At 41.3% G+C, this 15,931-nt stretch overlaps 1 protein-coding gene across 2 annotated transcripts in view; it reads left to right on the top strand.

The window, feature by feature from the left end:
- The window catches only part of LOC110525627 (dedicator of cytokinesis protein 5), a 47,886-nt gene that overhangs the window by 18,167 nt on the left and 13,788 nt on the right, over positions 1-15,931 (top strand). For both annotated transcript variants that reach the window (XM_021605911.2, XM_021605910.2), the window contains exons 22-37: positions 30-164; positions 267-378; positions 1,791-1,861; positions 1,993-2,099; positions 2,210-2,346; positions 2,480-2,575; positions 4,271-4,369; positions 6,022-6,192; positions 6,323-6,423; positions 7,525-7,583; positions 7,858-8,012; positions 8,156-8,241; positions 8,359-8,515; positions 8,764-8,804; positions 8,887-8,977; positions 9,112-9,231. In XM_021605911.2, coding sequence (XP_021461586.2) covers positions 30-164; positions 267-378; positions 1,791-1,861; positions 1,993-2,099; positions 2,210-2,346; positions 2,480-2,575; positions 4,271-4,369; positions 6,022-6,192; positions 6,323-6,423; positions 7,525-7,583; positions 7,858-8,012; positions 8,156-8,241; positions 8,359-8,515; positions 8,764-8,804; positions 8,887-8,977; positions 9,112-9,231 — 1,738 coding nt within the window. The remainder of the gene's footprint in view (positions 1-29; positions 165-266; positions 379-1,790; positions 1,862-1,992; positions 2,100-2,209; positions 2,347-2,479; positions 2,576-4,270; positions 4,370-6,021; positions 6,193-6,322; positions 6,424-7,524; positions 7,584-7,857; positions 8,013-8,155; positions 8,242-8,358; positions 8,516-8,763; positions 8,805-8,886; positions 8,978-9,111; positions 9,232-15,931) is intronic.

Here is a 15,931-nt window from a genome sequence, read left to right as displayed (position 1 = left end):
CTGAGTGCCCCATTCCATTACTTTTTCAGGAAGCTGACCAAGGTTCTGAATTACTATGTGGGCCATGCAGATAAGCCTGTCCTAACAGAGGGGCTGTACTCAGCCCTCAAAGCCCTCAAGTACCTGTTCAGGTTCATTGTGCAGTCCCGGGTCCTCTACCTCAGGTATCATAGCTGTGGCCTTCCTTCCTCATACATACTCATACATTTGGTAAACAATATTAGTTTGTTTTGAAATGAGCAATGTCCTTCTTTCTGTTTATTCAGATTCTATGGGACCAGTGAGGATGGGGATGCTTTCTTTAACTCCATCCGGACACTCTTCCTCTCCTTCAACACACTCATGGACAGACCGCTAGACGAGGGAGTGAAGATAAAGGTGAGTTGGTGTAGGGGAGAGACACTGGTATGGACACTTGCATGGTACTTCATCTTCTTTAATGCACTCTCAGTTAACATTGAATAGCCTGGTAGGGCAGCACTCACTGTATTATTCTAATGAAATTGTCAGCTTTACAAACTAGCTTACCCTTTCTATGTTAATTGAAGCCATAAGGGCCATCCACACCAAGGATGATAGCCATAAAGATACATTATACAAAACTATAACCAGCGTTCTGCAGTACACCTGTCAATCAACTTATCAATGCATACTGTAGGCCTGTTAATAAGGTGGTAACACAGAACATTCAGTGCTTCAGGGTGTGTTCACTGTTATTGTGACAACTGCAAATAATACTTAAATGTACATATAGGAACTCATATTCAAATGTAGTCATTGAACAACAAATACTGTCGTGAATAGCTTATATGCAATGAATTTACACAGTTGAAATATATTGTTTAATCTGATAATAAAATGGCAGGTAGCCTAGGATAGTGTGCGCCCCAGTCTGCGCTCCAGCTCGACATTCTCCCTAATTGATTAAGCTTTTTGGGGACAAGAAAAACAATCATACCTAGGCTATAACAGCAAAATGCAATAATGCTTTTTGAATGTATTTTTCTAGCTAGTAAATCGGCTGTAGACTGCAGTGGATATGTCATTTCAATAACCGCAAAAAAAAAATGCGTTTTGAATGCATGATTCATTCCGAAATAATAATAATCTAGCCTAGGCCTGATTAGGCAACCATATTGATCAGTAATGGGTATTGTCTTGACAGTTGGCACGGTCCAGAAAGGCACAATAGTAGGCAAGTCATAGTGTGTATTTTGCCAGGATGTATTGGCGTTAACAGATAGGCCTACCATCGAAAATATGGCCTTCTCATGCGCTGTTTGTCGTGGATCATCATTCTCCCAAGTCGTCTTATAAGTAACGTGGACACCAATATGCTCACACATGGCCATTTATTCAGGCATGTTTCTCTTGCGCTCTGCCTTCTCTCCTCTCTGAGCAGCCTCGCGCACCTAGAGCCAACAACGCTTCAATGGAACGCGTTTTTGATTGGTTGTCAATGTTTAATCGTTGGAGGGACAGGGAAAAAAGTCTCTCTGGAAGGGATCGCTCTCGTTGTCGTTCTCCACTATTTTTGTTGTTATCGTTGTAGTCTGACGTTCCTGTTCACTTGAATTAGAACGATTATATTTATTTGTATAGTTTTTATCGTTTTTGTTATAGTTATCGTCCTTGGTCCTATAGTTATTGACTTTTATGCTGGCTTCATGAAAGATAGTTCAAGTTTTACTTGATAAACACTTTATAGTTGACTCGCTCTGTAAAGCATTATCCACTGATATTTCCTTCATGTTCTTTTAAAAATACTTTTGAGACCTTGTCTTTTTCAGGGGGCGATACTGAAATACCTCCCCACCATCATTAATGACATAAAAAATGTCTTTGACCCTGTGGAGCTCAGGTAACTCCTTGTAATGACATTTTAACAGTAAAATCTCTGCAGAAATGATACTGTTTCCTGTATAGAAAAGATAGTGACATTGTCACATGTCCTTGCCTTTTTCTGTATGTTTCCTGTCTCTCCCTCACTAGTGTTCTTCTGACCAAGTTCATCGAGAGCATCCCTGACTCTCAGCTGGTGCGCCAGAAGCTTGGTTGCATGTGTAAGATGGTGGAGAGTGACCTTTTCAAAAAGCCAGGTACTGTGGCGCCTCTCTGGTTAAAACACAACTTTATAATCATCTCTATTTAAAAACAGAACCACATGATGACACATTTGAATGGTCTCTATTTGTCTTTGACCCTACAGAGTGTCGAGATGTCCTCTTGCCACTGTTGACTGACCAGCTGAGTGGGCAGCTGGATGACCACTCCAATAAGCCTGACCACGAGGCCTGTGTTCAGCTGCTCAGCACTGTGCTTGACAACCTGGACCGCAAGGATGTGGTGAGTGGCTAATTGCTACAGCACATCTCTAGCTCTGCTGCTGGAAACACTGAAATCAGTCACATCCCTGACTCTAACTGGATGGGTTTTGAAACATATATTATTTATCTGAGCTGCTTGTCTGTGTCCTCAGGGTCCAACCCGAGGTCATGTCCAGCTGATTATGGAGCGACTGCTTCGCAGGGTCAATCGCACTGTCATCAGCATGAGCAGAACCTCCCCTCTCATTGTAAGACCCTTCTTCTTCATCTAACTCTAAAGTTATTTTAATTTGTTCAGTTGGTAGCCTAATACTTTATTTTAAGTTTCCATGTATACGGCACAGTGCTGAAAATCTGCTTATATGCATCCTTTACAGTATATAACTTGGTTAGCACTTATAAGCATTCAACAATATAAGCAGGTTATAAGCATATAACATGTTATACAGTACCAGTCAAAAGTTTGGACACACCTACTCATTCAAGGGGTTTCTTTATTTTTACAATTGTTCTACATTGTAGAATAATAGTGAATACATCAAAACTATGAAATAACACATATGGAATCATGTAGTAACCCAAAAATTGTTAAACAAATCTAAATATATTTTATATTTGAGATTCTTCAAAGTAGCCACCCTTTGCCTTGATGACAGCTTTGCACACTCTTGACATTCTCTCAACCAGCCTCATGAGGAATGCTTTTCCAACTGTCTTGAAGGAGTTCCCACATATTCTGAGCACATGTTGGATGTCCAACTCATCCCAAACGATCTCAATTGGGTTGAGGTCGGGTAATTGTGGAGGCAAGGTCATCTGATACAGCACTCCATCACTCTCTTTATTTTTCAAATAGCCCTTACACAGCCTGGATGTGTGTGGGGTCATTGTCCTGTTGTAAAACAAATGATAGTCCCACTAAGCACAAACCAGATGGGATGGCGTATCGCTGCAGAAAGATGTTGTAGCCATGCTGGTTAAGTGTACCTTGAATTCTAAATAAATCACTGACAGTGTAACTAGCAAATCACCCCAACATCATCACACCTACTCAATGCTTCAAGGTGGGAACCACACATGCAGAGATCATCCGTTCACCTACTCTCCGTCTCACAAAGACACGGCAGTTGGAAGCAAAAATCTCACATTTGGACTCATCAGACCAAGGGACAGATTTCCACTGGTCTAATGTCCATTGCTCGTGTTTCTTTGCCCAAGCAAGTCTCTTATTATTATTGGTGTCCTTTAGTAGTGGTTTCTTTGCAGCAATTTGACCATGAATGCCTGATTCACACAGTCTCTTCTGAACAGTTGATGTTGAGATGTGTCTGTTACTTGAACTCTGTGAAGCATTTATTTGGGCTGCAATTTCTGAGGCTGGTAACTCTAATGAACTTATCCTCTGCAGCAGAGGTAACTTTGGGTCTCACGAGAGCCAGTTTCGTCAGAGCACTTGATGGTTTTTGCGACGCACGTGAAGAAACTTTCAAAGTTCTCAACATTTTCCACATTGACTGACCTTCTTGTCTTAAAGTAATGATGGCTGTCATTTTATTTTCTTATTTGAGCTGTTCTTGCAATAATATGGACTTGGTCTTTTACCAAATAGGGCTATCTTATGTATACCACCCCTACCTTGTCACAACACAACTGATTGGCTCAAACGCATTAAAGAAGGAAATACATTTTCCAAAAGTCATCAAGGCAAAGGGTGGCTACTTTGAAGAATCTAAAATCTAAAATACACGTTTTTTGTTACTACATGATGTGTTATTTCATAGTTTTGATGTCTTCACTATTATTCCACAATGTAGAAAATAGTAAAAATAAAGAAAAATCCATTGAATGAGTAGGTGTGTCTAAACTTTTGACTGGTACTGTATGTGGGATCCTAAACTAGTTTTTCAGCTAAGGTGTCTGATGCTCTGTCTTCTCCATACCAGGGTCATTACCTAGCCTGCATGACTGCCATCTTGAAGCAGATGGATGACATGCACTACGCCCACTACATAAGTACTTTCAAGACCAGACAGGACATTATTGTAAGTGGTCCGCTCCTCCTGCCCTGGGCATCGCTCTTCCTGAGTCATCCAGTCGATAGCTGGCATTCAACCACTGGTGCTTGTAACTGCACCTGAAGTGGTTATTGATTATAGACATTTCATGAGGACTGACTTGGAACAATGTGAGGATCTCCCTGTCCTTGCTTCTTTACTGAGGTGTGTGGGTCTAATATGAGGAAAGCTTAGGTACCTGCTGTGCATAGTTTAACCTTTCTAGTGCAGGCATTCTGCTAAATTCTGCCATCCTGTCCGATTTCAAAAATGCTTTACAGCGAAAGCACAACATGTGATTATGTTAGGTCAAAGCCAAGTAAAAAAAAAAAAGAGCAATTTTTCCAGCCAAAGATAGGAGTCACAAAAAGCAGAAATATAGATAAAATGAATCACTAACCTTTGATGATCTTCATCAGATGACACTCATAGGACATCATGTTACACAATACATGTATGTTTTGTTCGATAATGTGCATATTTATATCCAAAAATCTCAGTTTACATTGGCGCGTTACGTGCAGTAATGTTTTGATTCCAAAACATCCAGTGATTTTGCAGAAATACTCATAATAAACATTGATAAAAGATACAAGTGTTATTCACAGAATTAAAGATAAACTTCTCCTTAATGCAACCGCTGTGTCAGATTTCAAAAAACTTTATGGAAAAAGCATAATCTGAGAACGGCGCTCAGAGCCCAATCCAGCCAGATAAATATCTGCCATTTTGGAGTCAACAGAAGTTAGAAATAACACTATAAATATTCACGTACCTTTGATGATCTTCATCAGAAGGCACTCCCAGAAATCCCAGTTCGACAATAAATTACTGATTTGTTCCATAAAGTCCATCATTTATGTCCAAATAGCTACTTGTTGTTAGCGTGTTCAGCCCAGTAATCCATCTTCATGAGGCGTGAGCACTTCGTCCAGAATAAAACTTGAAAGGTTCCGTTACAGGTCGTAGAAACAAGTCAAACGATGTATGGAATCAATCTTTCGTTTTTTTTTTTACATAAAACATCAATAAGGTTCCAACCGGAGAACTCCTATGTCTGAAGTAAAGCACTGGAACGAGAGCTAACTCTGTCGGGAGCGAGCGTCACGAGCCTGAGACACTCTGCCAGACCACTGACTCAAACAGGTCTCATGAGCCCCTCCTTTATAGTAGAATCCTCAAACCAGTTTCTAAAGACAGTTGACATCTAGTGGAAACCGTAGGAAGTGCAACTTGACTCCATAGACACTGTGTATTCGGTAGGCCAAGCGTTGAAAAACTACAAACCTCAGATTTCCCACTTCCTGGTTGGATATTTCTCAGGTTTTCGCCTGCCATATCATTTATGTTATACTCACAGACATTATTCAAACAGTTTTAGAAACTTCAGAGTGTTGTCTATCCAATACTAATAATAATATGCATATATTAGCATCTGGAACAGAGTAGGAGGCAGTTCACTCTGGGCACGCTATTCATCCAAAAGTGAAAATGCTGCCCCCTATCCCAAAAAGGTTAACTTGTTACTAATCAATGGACTTGGTTAGAAACACAATCCCATGTTTGTGCAGACATGAAGATGCATAAATCCAGGTACTTGCAGTACAGGTAAGGTAACTGTTCTCCCTGGCCCACTACAGGACTTCCTGATGGAGACATTCATCATGTTTAAGGACCTGATGGGGAACGTTTTTCCCTCTGACTGGATGACCATGAACCTTCTGCAGATTGGGGTGTTTCTGCGGGCCATCAACCAGTACTCTGAGGTCCTCAACATGTACTTCCTAGACCAGACCCACTTTGAGCTGCAGGTGGGTCTCAAGTCTCCACCTCTTAATGGGGTGGACAAAATACATCTGTGTCTCTCTCCTAATGTAATCTTAATTCAATAATTGTCTCAATGTCCATGTCAAAATGTTTATCATATTCTCCTCTCTTCAGCTATGGAACAACTACTTCCATCTGACTGTGGCATTCCTTACCCACAAGTCATTGCAGCTGGAATCCTTCTCTCAAGAGAAACGGAACAAAATACTTAACAAGTATGTCCTTTTCTTCTTTATTTTGTGTATGAGTGCAATATTTAAATTCCCCCAAATAAATAATTACACAAGAAAAATCCAAATTGCACAGTGTATTTTAATTGATACAGTATTCACACCCCTTTACCTTTTCCACCCTTTGTTGTGTTAGAAAGTGGGATTAAAATGGATTTAATTTTTAAATTGTTCAACGATCTACACAAAATACTCTGTTATGTCAAAGTGGTCGAAAAATTCCATATTTGTTATAAATTAATACAAATAAATCAGTATGCACCCCCCTGAGTCAATAGATGTTAGAAACACCTTTGGCAGCGATTAAAGCTGTGAGTATTTTTTGTCTAAGTCTCTAGAGCTTTGCACACCTGAATTGTACAATATTTGCCCAATATTCTTTTAAAGAATCAGCGAGCTCTGTCACCATCGGCCTCATGGTGAAATCCTTGAGCAGTTTCCTTCCTCTACGGCAACTGAGTTAGGAAGGACGCCGGTATCTTTGTAGCGACTGGGTGTATTTATACACCATCCAAAGCCTAATTAATAACTTCACCATGCTCAAAGGGATATTCAATGTCTGCTTATTATTATTTTATTTTTTTACACATCTAGAAATCAGTGCCCTTTACGAGGCATTGAAAAACTTCCCTGGTCTTTGTGGTTGAATCTGTGCTTGAAAGTCACTACTCGATTGAGGGACCTTACAGATAATTGTATGTGTGGGGTACAGAGATGGGGTAGTCATAGACAAATCATGTTAAACGCTATTATTGAACACAGAATGAGTCCATGCAACTTATTATGGGATTTGTTAAGCACATTTTTCTCATGAACTTATTTGTGCTTGCCATAACAAAGGGGTTGAATACTTTTGACTGAAGACATTTTCAGCTTTTCATTTTTAATTCATTTGTAAAAAATCTCTAAAAACAAAATGATACTTTGACATTATGGGGTATTATGTGTAGATCAGGGTGCAACACAAAACCTTTGGGGAAAAGTAAAGGGGTATGAATACTTTCTGAATACACTGTAAATGCTCCTGTTAGTAAATATGTATTCATGCTCTACTGCATGTAGTGTCATTCTATGATGTGGTTACAGGTATGGAGACATGAGGAAGAGCATTGGCTTTAAGATCAGAGACATGTGGTATAATCTTGGTAAGTACCGTCCGGTAGTTGTTATCTCTGTGAGACAGGAACTCCTCAAATAGAAGTGTCTAGAGAATGGCCTGTTCAGTGGAAACATGCTCTGATAGGAGAGAAGCTAGACATTGTTGTTTTATTGCCAGGTTTCACGGTGGCCGCTTTTTGTTTACAGCTTTATGAGTTTACTGTCTTTTTGTTTGCATGAAAAAGGAGTGTGGCTTATTGCCCTTTCAAATGAACCATGTGTAACATTTGTTTCTAACTGCATCCTGTGTGTATCTCTCAGGCCCCCACAAGATGAAATTCATCCCTGCCATGGTGGGGCCCATCCTGGAGGCTACCCTGGTGCCTGAGCCAGAGCTTAGGAAAGCCACCATCCCCATCTTCTTTGACATGATGCAGTGTGAGCACAACTTCACTCCCAGCCGTACCTTTGACATGGTGAGATAGCTGCCCACAGTAGTGTTGCCTGTCTGGCTTTACAGTATAACTGTACAAATAGAGTTTCCCAGCTTTATTTGGCTGAACTGATCCTTGCATTGGCATGTGTGATGTGTTTTTAATATGTATGCCTGTAAATGCAGTTTGAGAATGAACTGATCACCAAGTTGGATCAGGAAGTAGAGGGAGGCAGTGGGGATGAACAGTACAAAATCCTGCTGGAGAAAACGTAAGCACCCTGCAATCAGAGGCTGATGCCTTTTTCTTATTCTTTTTACCTCATGGTTTCATATTCAAGACCTAAATAAGGGCTATTTATCTATATTGCATTGTTGGTATTGTGTAGGCTACTGGAGCACTGCCGGAGGCACAGATACCTGTCTCAGTCAGGGGAGGAGCTGGCTCTGCTGCTCAGCAGTCTGCTGGAGAAGCTACTGGCATACCGCACCATCACACATGACGAGAGCCCTGAGCTCCGCATGAGCTGCACCGTCAACGTCCTGGTACGCCCTTACAGTACCCAACTAAGATGCAGTGGGGAGCTCACCAGGCACTATCTAATCCATTGGACTGGTTTATGTGGAACTCACAATATAGTCTGAACGATTGAGCCACATTCACCAACTCAGAGGAGTAGTATATGAAGATGTTATGTTTCTACATTGAACAAATTCATTTTTTACTAAATGTTATCATCAAACATTTGAACCAAACCTGAGTTTTTCCACTGTTTTTATTTTGGTTGTGACAGAATTTCTATAAAGAGAAGAAACGGGAAGACATTTACATACGGTGAGACAGTTGGATAAATGAATAGTCTTCTTTGCATCTCATTTAGTTAGATATCACTCTAAAATACTGAATTCGTCCTCAGGTATCTGTACAAGCTGAGGGATTTACACCTTGTCTGTGAGAACTACACAGAGGCAGCCTATACCCTGTTACTTCATGCCGAACTCCTTGAGGTCTCACTCAACATTCAATTCGACTTTCAATAAAAACATCAGTCTTTTGAATATTTCCCTAAAGTTACAGTTAACATACTATAACATACATTACTAGAAAACTAAATGCAATTTGTGTATTGTGTCCACCTCAGTGGTCTGACAAGCCCTGTGCACCTCATCTGATCCCCGGTGACGGCCAACATGTCTGGACCCAGCAGGAGCTCAAAGAGAGGCTCTTCCAGGAGATAATCTGTTACCTGGACAAGGGCAAAGTGAGTTCCCACCCTCATCCTCACTACAGTTACCCTATTAGGAACCCTGATCTTCAGATGAAGTTCAATATATTGGCTCCCTTGCACTTTGCAATGGAGCAGAATGTTCTGTTTTCTCTTTTCAAAACTGGTTGAATGGCTATTTTTACCCTGTAGTCACCTGCAATTTACCACAAGTAGGATCACTGCTGAGAATCATCAAGGCCATTTTTTCACTTTGAACTGAAAAATCTAATTTTCAGTTTAGATTTCTTTTGGGGGTGCAGTTGTAAATCAAACAAATACACGTGTGGACCCCATCAATTTTTTCAATTTCAACTTATTTGAGAAGAAATAGTGAATTGTGCAAGAGTGCCAATATATTTGACCGCATCTGTAGGGTTAGAGCTCCTATGCTACTTCCCCTGAACATACCACAAGAGCTACTGCCAGAGATATTTGTGTCAGTTGAATTTGCAACAAAATAATCTGATGGCCATATTCAATCAAACATGGTTACCAGATTTACAGATTACTACTGTTCACCACAGTACAGGGCCATGCACATACCTTTTGGGGGGCATGTGCTCAAATAATTCCAGCAACCGTGGTCACAAACCCGTTGAGCAGTTATTACAGAAGAGGGGAAAGCAGCACAATCTGCCCACTGGGCACAGACATTAATTCAACGTCTATTCCATGTTGGTTCAATGTAATTTCATTGAAATTACATGGAAACAACATTGATTCAAATCAAATCAAATTTATTTATATAGCCCTTCGTACATCAGCTGATATCTCAAAGTGCTGTACAGAAACCCAGCCTAAAACCCCAAACAGCAAGCAATGCAGGTGTAGAAGCACGGTGGCTAGGAAAAACTCCCTAGAAAGGCCAAAACCTAGGAAGAAACCTTGAGAGGAACCAGGCTATGTGGGGTGGCCAGTCCTCTTCTGGCTGTGCCGGGTGGAGATTATAACAGAACATGGCCAAGATGTTCAAATGTTCATAAATGACCAGCATGGTCAAATAATAATAATCACAGACAGAACAGTTGAAACTGGAGCAGCAGCACGGCCAGGTGGACTGGGGACAGCAAGGAGTCATCGTGTCAGTTAGTCCTGAGGCATGGTCCGAGGGCTCAAGTCCTCCGAGAGAGAGAAAGAAAGAGAGAAAGAGAAAATTAGAGAGAGCATACTTAAAATTCACACAGGACACCGGATAGGACAGGAGAAGTACTCCAGATATAACAAACTGACCCTAGCCCCCCGACACATAAACTACTGCAGCATAAAAACTGGAGGCTGAGACAGGAGGGGTCAGGAGACACTGTGGCCCCATCCGATGACACCCTTTGTTTGGCAGGGCCAAACAGGAAGGATATAACCCCACCCACTTTGCCAAAGCACAGCCCCCACACCACTAGAGGGATATCCTCAACCACCAACCTACCATCCTGAGACAAGGCCGAGTATAGCCCACAAAGATCTCCGCCACGGCACAACCCAAGGGGGGGTGCCAACCCAGACAGGAAGATCACATCAGTGACTCAACCCACTCAAGTGACGCACCCGCCCTAGGGACGGTATGAAAGAGCCCTAGTAAGCCAGTGACTCAGCCCCTGTAATAGGGTTAGAGGCAGAGAATCCCAATTGAAAGAGGGGCCAGGCAGAGACAGCAAGGGCGGTTCGTTGCTCCAGAGCCTTTCCGTTCACCTTCACACTCCTGGGCCAGACTACACTCAATCATATAACCCACTGAAGAGATGAGTCTTCAGTAAAGACTTAAAAGTTGAGACCGAGTTTGCGTCTCTCACATGGGTAGGCAGACCATTCCATAAAAATGTAGCTCTATAGGAGAAAGCCCTGCCTCCAGCTGTTTGCTTAGAAATTCTAGGGACAATTAGGAGGCCTGCGTCTTGTGACCGTAGTGTACGTGTAGGTATGTACGGCAGGACCATATCAAAGAGATAGGTAGGAGCAAGCCCATGTAATGCTTTGTAGGTTAGCAGTAAAACCTTGAAATCAGTCCTTGCCTTGACAGGAATCCAGTGTAGGGAGGCTAGAACTGGAGTAATTTGATAATTTTTTTTGGTTCTAGTCAGGATTCTAGCAGCCGTATTTCGCACTAACTGAAGTTTATTTAGTGCTTTATCCGGGTAGCCGGAAAGTAGAGCATTGCAGTAGTCTAATCTAGAAGTGACAAAAGCATGGATTAATTTTTCTGCATCATTTTTGGACAGAAAGTTTCTGATTTTTGCAATGTTACTTAGATGGAAAAAAGCTGTCCTTGAAACAGTCTTGATTGGTTCTTCAAAAGAGAGATCAGGGTCCAGAGTAACGCCAAGGTCCTTCACAGTTTTATTTGAGACGACTGTACAACCATTAAGATTAATTGTCAGATTCAACAGAAGATCTCTTTGTTTCTTGGGACCTAGAACAAGCATCTCTGTTTTGTCCGAGTTTAAAAGTAGAAAGTTTGCAGCCATCCACTTCCTTATGTCTGAAACACATGCTTCTAGCGAGGGCAATTTTGGGGCTTCACCATGTTTCATTGAAATGTACAGCTGTGTGTCATCCGCATGGCAGTGAAAGTTAACATTATGTTTTCGAATGACATCCCCAAGAGGTAAAATACATAGTGAAAACAATAGTGGTCCTAAAACAGAACCTTGAGGAACACCGAAATTTACAGTTGATTTGTCAGAGGACAAACCATTCACAGAGACAAACTGATATCTTTCTGACAGATAAGATCTAAACCAGGCCAGAACTTGTCCGTGTAGACCAATTTGGGTTTCCAATCTCTCCAAAAGAATGTGGTGATCGATGGTATCAAAAGCAGCACTAAGGTCTAGGAGCACGAGGACAGATGCAGAGCCTCGGTCTGATGCCATTAAAAGGTCATTTACCACCTTCACAAGTGCAGTCTCAGTGCTATGATGGGGTCTAAAACCAGACTGAAGCATTTCGTATACATTGTTTGTCTTCAGGAAGGCAGTGAGCCTTTTCAAAAAAAATTGAGAGGAATGGAAGATTCGATATAGGCCGATAGTTTTTTATATTTTCTGGGTCAAGGTTTGGCATTTTCAAGAGAGGCTTTATTACTGCCACTTTTAGTGAGTTTGGTACACATCCGGTGGATAGAGAGCCGTTTATTATGTTCAACATAGGAGGGCCAAGCATAGGAAGCAGCTCTTTCAGTAGTTTAGTTGGAATAGGGTCCAGTATGCAGCTTGAAGGTTTAGAGGCCATGATTATTTTCATCATTGTGTCAAGAGATATAGTACTAAAACACTTGAGTGTCTCTCTTGAAACTAGGTCCTGGCAGAGTTGTGCAGACACAGGACAACTGAGCTTTGAAGGAATACGTAGATTTAAAGAGGAGTCCGTAATTTGCTTTCTGATAATCATGATCTTTTCCTCAAAGAAGTTCATGAATTTATTACTGCTGAAGTGAAAGCCATCCTCTCTTGGGGAATGCTGCTTTTTAGTTAGCTTTGCGACAGTATCAAAAAGGAATTTCGGATTGTTCTTATTTTCCTCAATTAAGTTGGAAAAATAGGATGATCGAGCAGCAGTAAGGTCTTTCCAAGCTAGTCGGAAGACTTCCAGTTTGGTGTGGCGCCAATTCCGTTCCAATTTTCTGGAAGCTTGCTTCAGAGCTCAGGTATTTTCTGTATACCAGGGAGCTAGTTTCTTATGAGAAATGTTTTTAGTTTTTAGGGGTGCAACTGAATCTAGGGTATTGCGCAAGGTTAAATTGAGTTCCTCAGTTAGGTGGTTAACTGATTTTTGTCCTCTGGCACTGCTCACACATTCAACCACTGTGTAAGCAGTGCAAAACTATTTTGTAAGTGGAATAAATGCTGCACTTATTAACAATGAACAACACAAATCCAGTCAAAATAGAAGAAGGTATTTTTATTTAACCTTTATTTAACTAGGGAAGTGGGTTAAGAACAAATTCTTATTTACAATGATGGCCTACCCTGGCCAATCCCTAACCCGGACGACACTGGGCCAATTGTGCGCCTCCCTATGGGACTCCCAATCACGGCCGGTTGTGATACAGCCTGGAATCGGGTCTGTAGTGACGCCTCTAGCACTGAGATGCAGTGCCTTAAACCGCTGCGCCACTCGGGAGCCCGGTGACCCACAGATGCATATCTGTTTTCCCAGTCATGTAAAATCCATAGATTAGGGCCTAATGCATTTATTTCAATTTACTGATTTCCTCATATGAACTGTAACTCAGTAAAATCTTTGAAATTGTTGCATGTTGGGTTTATATTTTTATTCAGTGCACAGTACCAGTAAAAAGGTTTGGACACACCTACTCATTCAAGGGTTTTTCTTTATTTTTTTTAAATTTTCTACATTGTAGAATAAAACTATGAAATAACACATATGGAATCTTGTAGTCACCAATTATTTTTTAAACAAATCACAATATATTCAGTCTTGAAGGAGTTCCCACATATGCCAAGCACTTGTTGGCGGCTATTCCTTCACTCTGCGGTCTAACTCATCCCAAACCATCGCAATTGGGTTGAGAAGATAATTGTAAAGGCCAGGTCATCTGATGCAGCACTCCATCACTCTCCTTCTTGGTCAAATAGCCCTTACACAGCCTGGAGGTGTGTTTTGGGTCATTTTCCTGTTGAAAAACAAATGATAGTCCCACTAAGCGCAAACCAGATGGGATGGCGTATCGCTGCAGAATGCTGTGGTAGCCATGCTTGTTAAGTGTGCCTTGAATTCTAAATAAATCACAGACAGTGTCACCAGCAAAGCACACCCACACCATCACACCTCCTCCATGCTTCACTGTGGGAACCACACATGCAGAGATAATCCGTTCACCTACTCTGCGTTTCACAAAAACACAGCAGTTGGAACCACAAATCTCACATTTGGACATTTGGATTCCACCAGTCTAATGTCCATTGATCGTGTTTCTTGGCCCAAGCATGTCTCTCCTTATTATTGGTGTCCTTTAGTGGTGGTTTCTTTGCAGCAATTTGACCATGAAGGCCTGATTCACGCAGTCTCGTCTGAACAGTTGATGTTGAGATGTCTCTGTTACTTTAACTCGTTTTTTTGGCCTGCAATTTCTGAGGCTGGTAACTAATGAACGTATCCTCTGCAGCAGAGGTAACTCTGGGTCTTCCTTTCCTGTAGCAGTCCTCATGAGAGCCAGTTTCATCATAGCGCTTGATGGTTTTTGAGACTGTACTTCAAGAAACTTTCAATGTTTTTGAAATTTTCCAGATTGACTGACCTTCATGTCTTAAAGTAATGATGGACTGTCATTTCTCTTTGCTTATTTGAGCTGTTCTTGCCATAATATGAACTTGATCTTTTATCTTCTGTATACCACCCCACCATGTCACAACACAACTGATTGGCTCAAACACATTAAGAAGGAAAGACATTACACAAACAAACTTTTGATAGACACAGCTGTTAACTGAAATGCGTTCCAGGTGACTACCTCATGAAACTGGTTAAGAGAATACCAAGAGTGTGCAAAGCTCATCAAGGCAAAGGGTGGCTAAAATCTCAAGTATAAGATATATTTTGATTTGTTTAACACTATTTTGGTTACTACATGATTCCATATGTGTTATTTCATAGTTTTGATGTCTTCACTATTATTCTACAATGTAGAAAATAGTAAAAAATAAATTAAACCCTTGAATTGAGTAGGTGTGTCCAAACCTTTGACCGGTACTGTAAATCAACCCAACTCCATTTGTTGCCACTATCATGTATCCCAGTTACCCCCAAAAAGGAGTTGTACAGAACTTGCAACCCCCCGCATACACACATGCATGTGCGCACACGCAAACATGCACACACAATCAATGAGCAAAAATGGCCTGCCATTGCATCCATAAACGGTGATGCATTTTTTCCAAACGAAGGATAGCCTACAGAAATAACTCAAATTTTTCACCTGCATTTGGAGCTGAAAATCATTCATGTTAGCAGCCAATATCAAGTAGGTATATATCATGTCACTTCTCTGGAGTCCAGAGCAAGCAAAATCATACAGTCTACTTGCAGTGGAGGTTGCAGGATCGGATGGAAAAGCTGTCTGTACCATGCCAACATTTTCCAGGGCAGCCTGCCTGCAGAGTGCGCGTTGCCAATAGTAGGCCGGCTCTTCCTTAAACATATCATTATACTTTGGGCAGAATATGTTACATCTTCAACCCACAATTTTGAAGACAGTGCAATGTTATAGCTGCTTATCTTTAGACAGCCAGTATCCACCCAAACTAGACCTATCTGAAATATGAAAATGATTCATCAAAATCACCAGATACCCTATTGTACTGGCAGAGATGAGTCAGTATTAGATTGATAAACTGCATTTTATATAGATGATGAATGTAGGCCTACTCTGTTTTTGCCATGCAAAACTGGAGGAAATTAAACAAGTTCTTTCTGGTCACTAATCTGGATATGCGCACCCGCCTTTGCGCGCCAATGCTAATGATTGGTCATTGGTCAGCAATCAAGACACCAACTTTTTGGTTTTGAAGCATAAACGGCACGGCTTGCAAACTATCACGGATTACAAAGAGAAGGACAGCCGCAAACTGTCCAATGACGCGAGCCTACCAGACAAGCTAAATACCTTCTATACTCGCTTCAAGGAAAGAACATTGAACATGCATGAGAGCACCAGCTGTTCCGGATGACTGCGTGATCA

This window comes from Oncorhynchus mykiss, chromosome 6 (genome assembly GCF_013265735.2).
Source record: "Oncorhynchus mykiss isolate Arlee chromosome 6, USDA_OmykA_1.1, whole genome shotgun sequence".
In the NCBI taxonomy this organism is placed as follows: Eukaryota; Metazoa; Chordata; class Actinopteri; order Salmoniformes; family Salmonidae; genus Oncorhynchus; species Oncorhynchus mykiss.
This window is presented reverse-complemented; position numbering and strand designations above follow the sequence as displayed.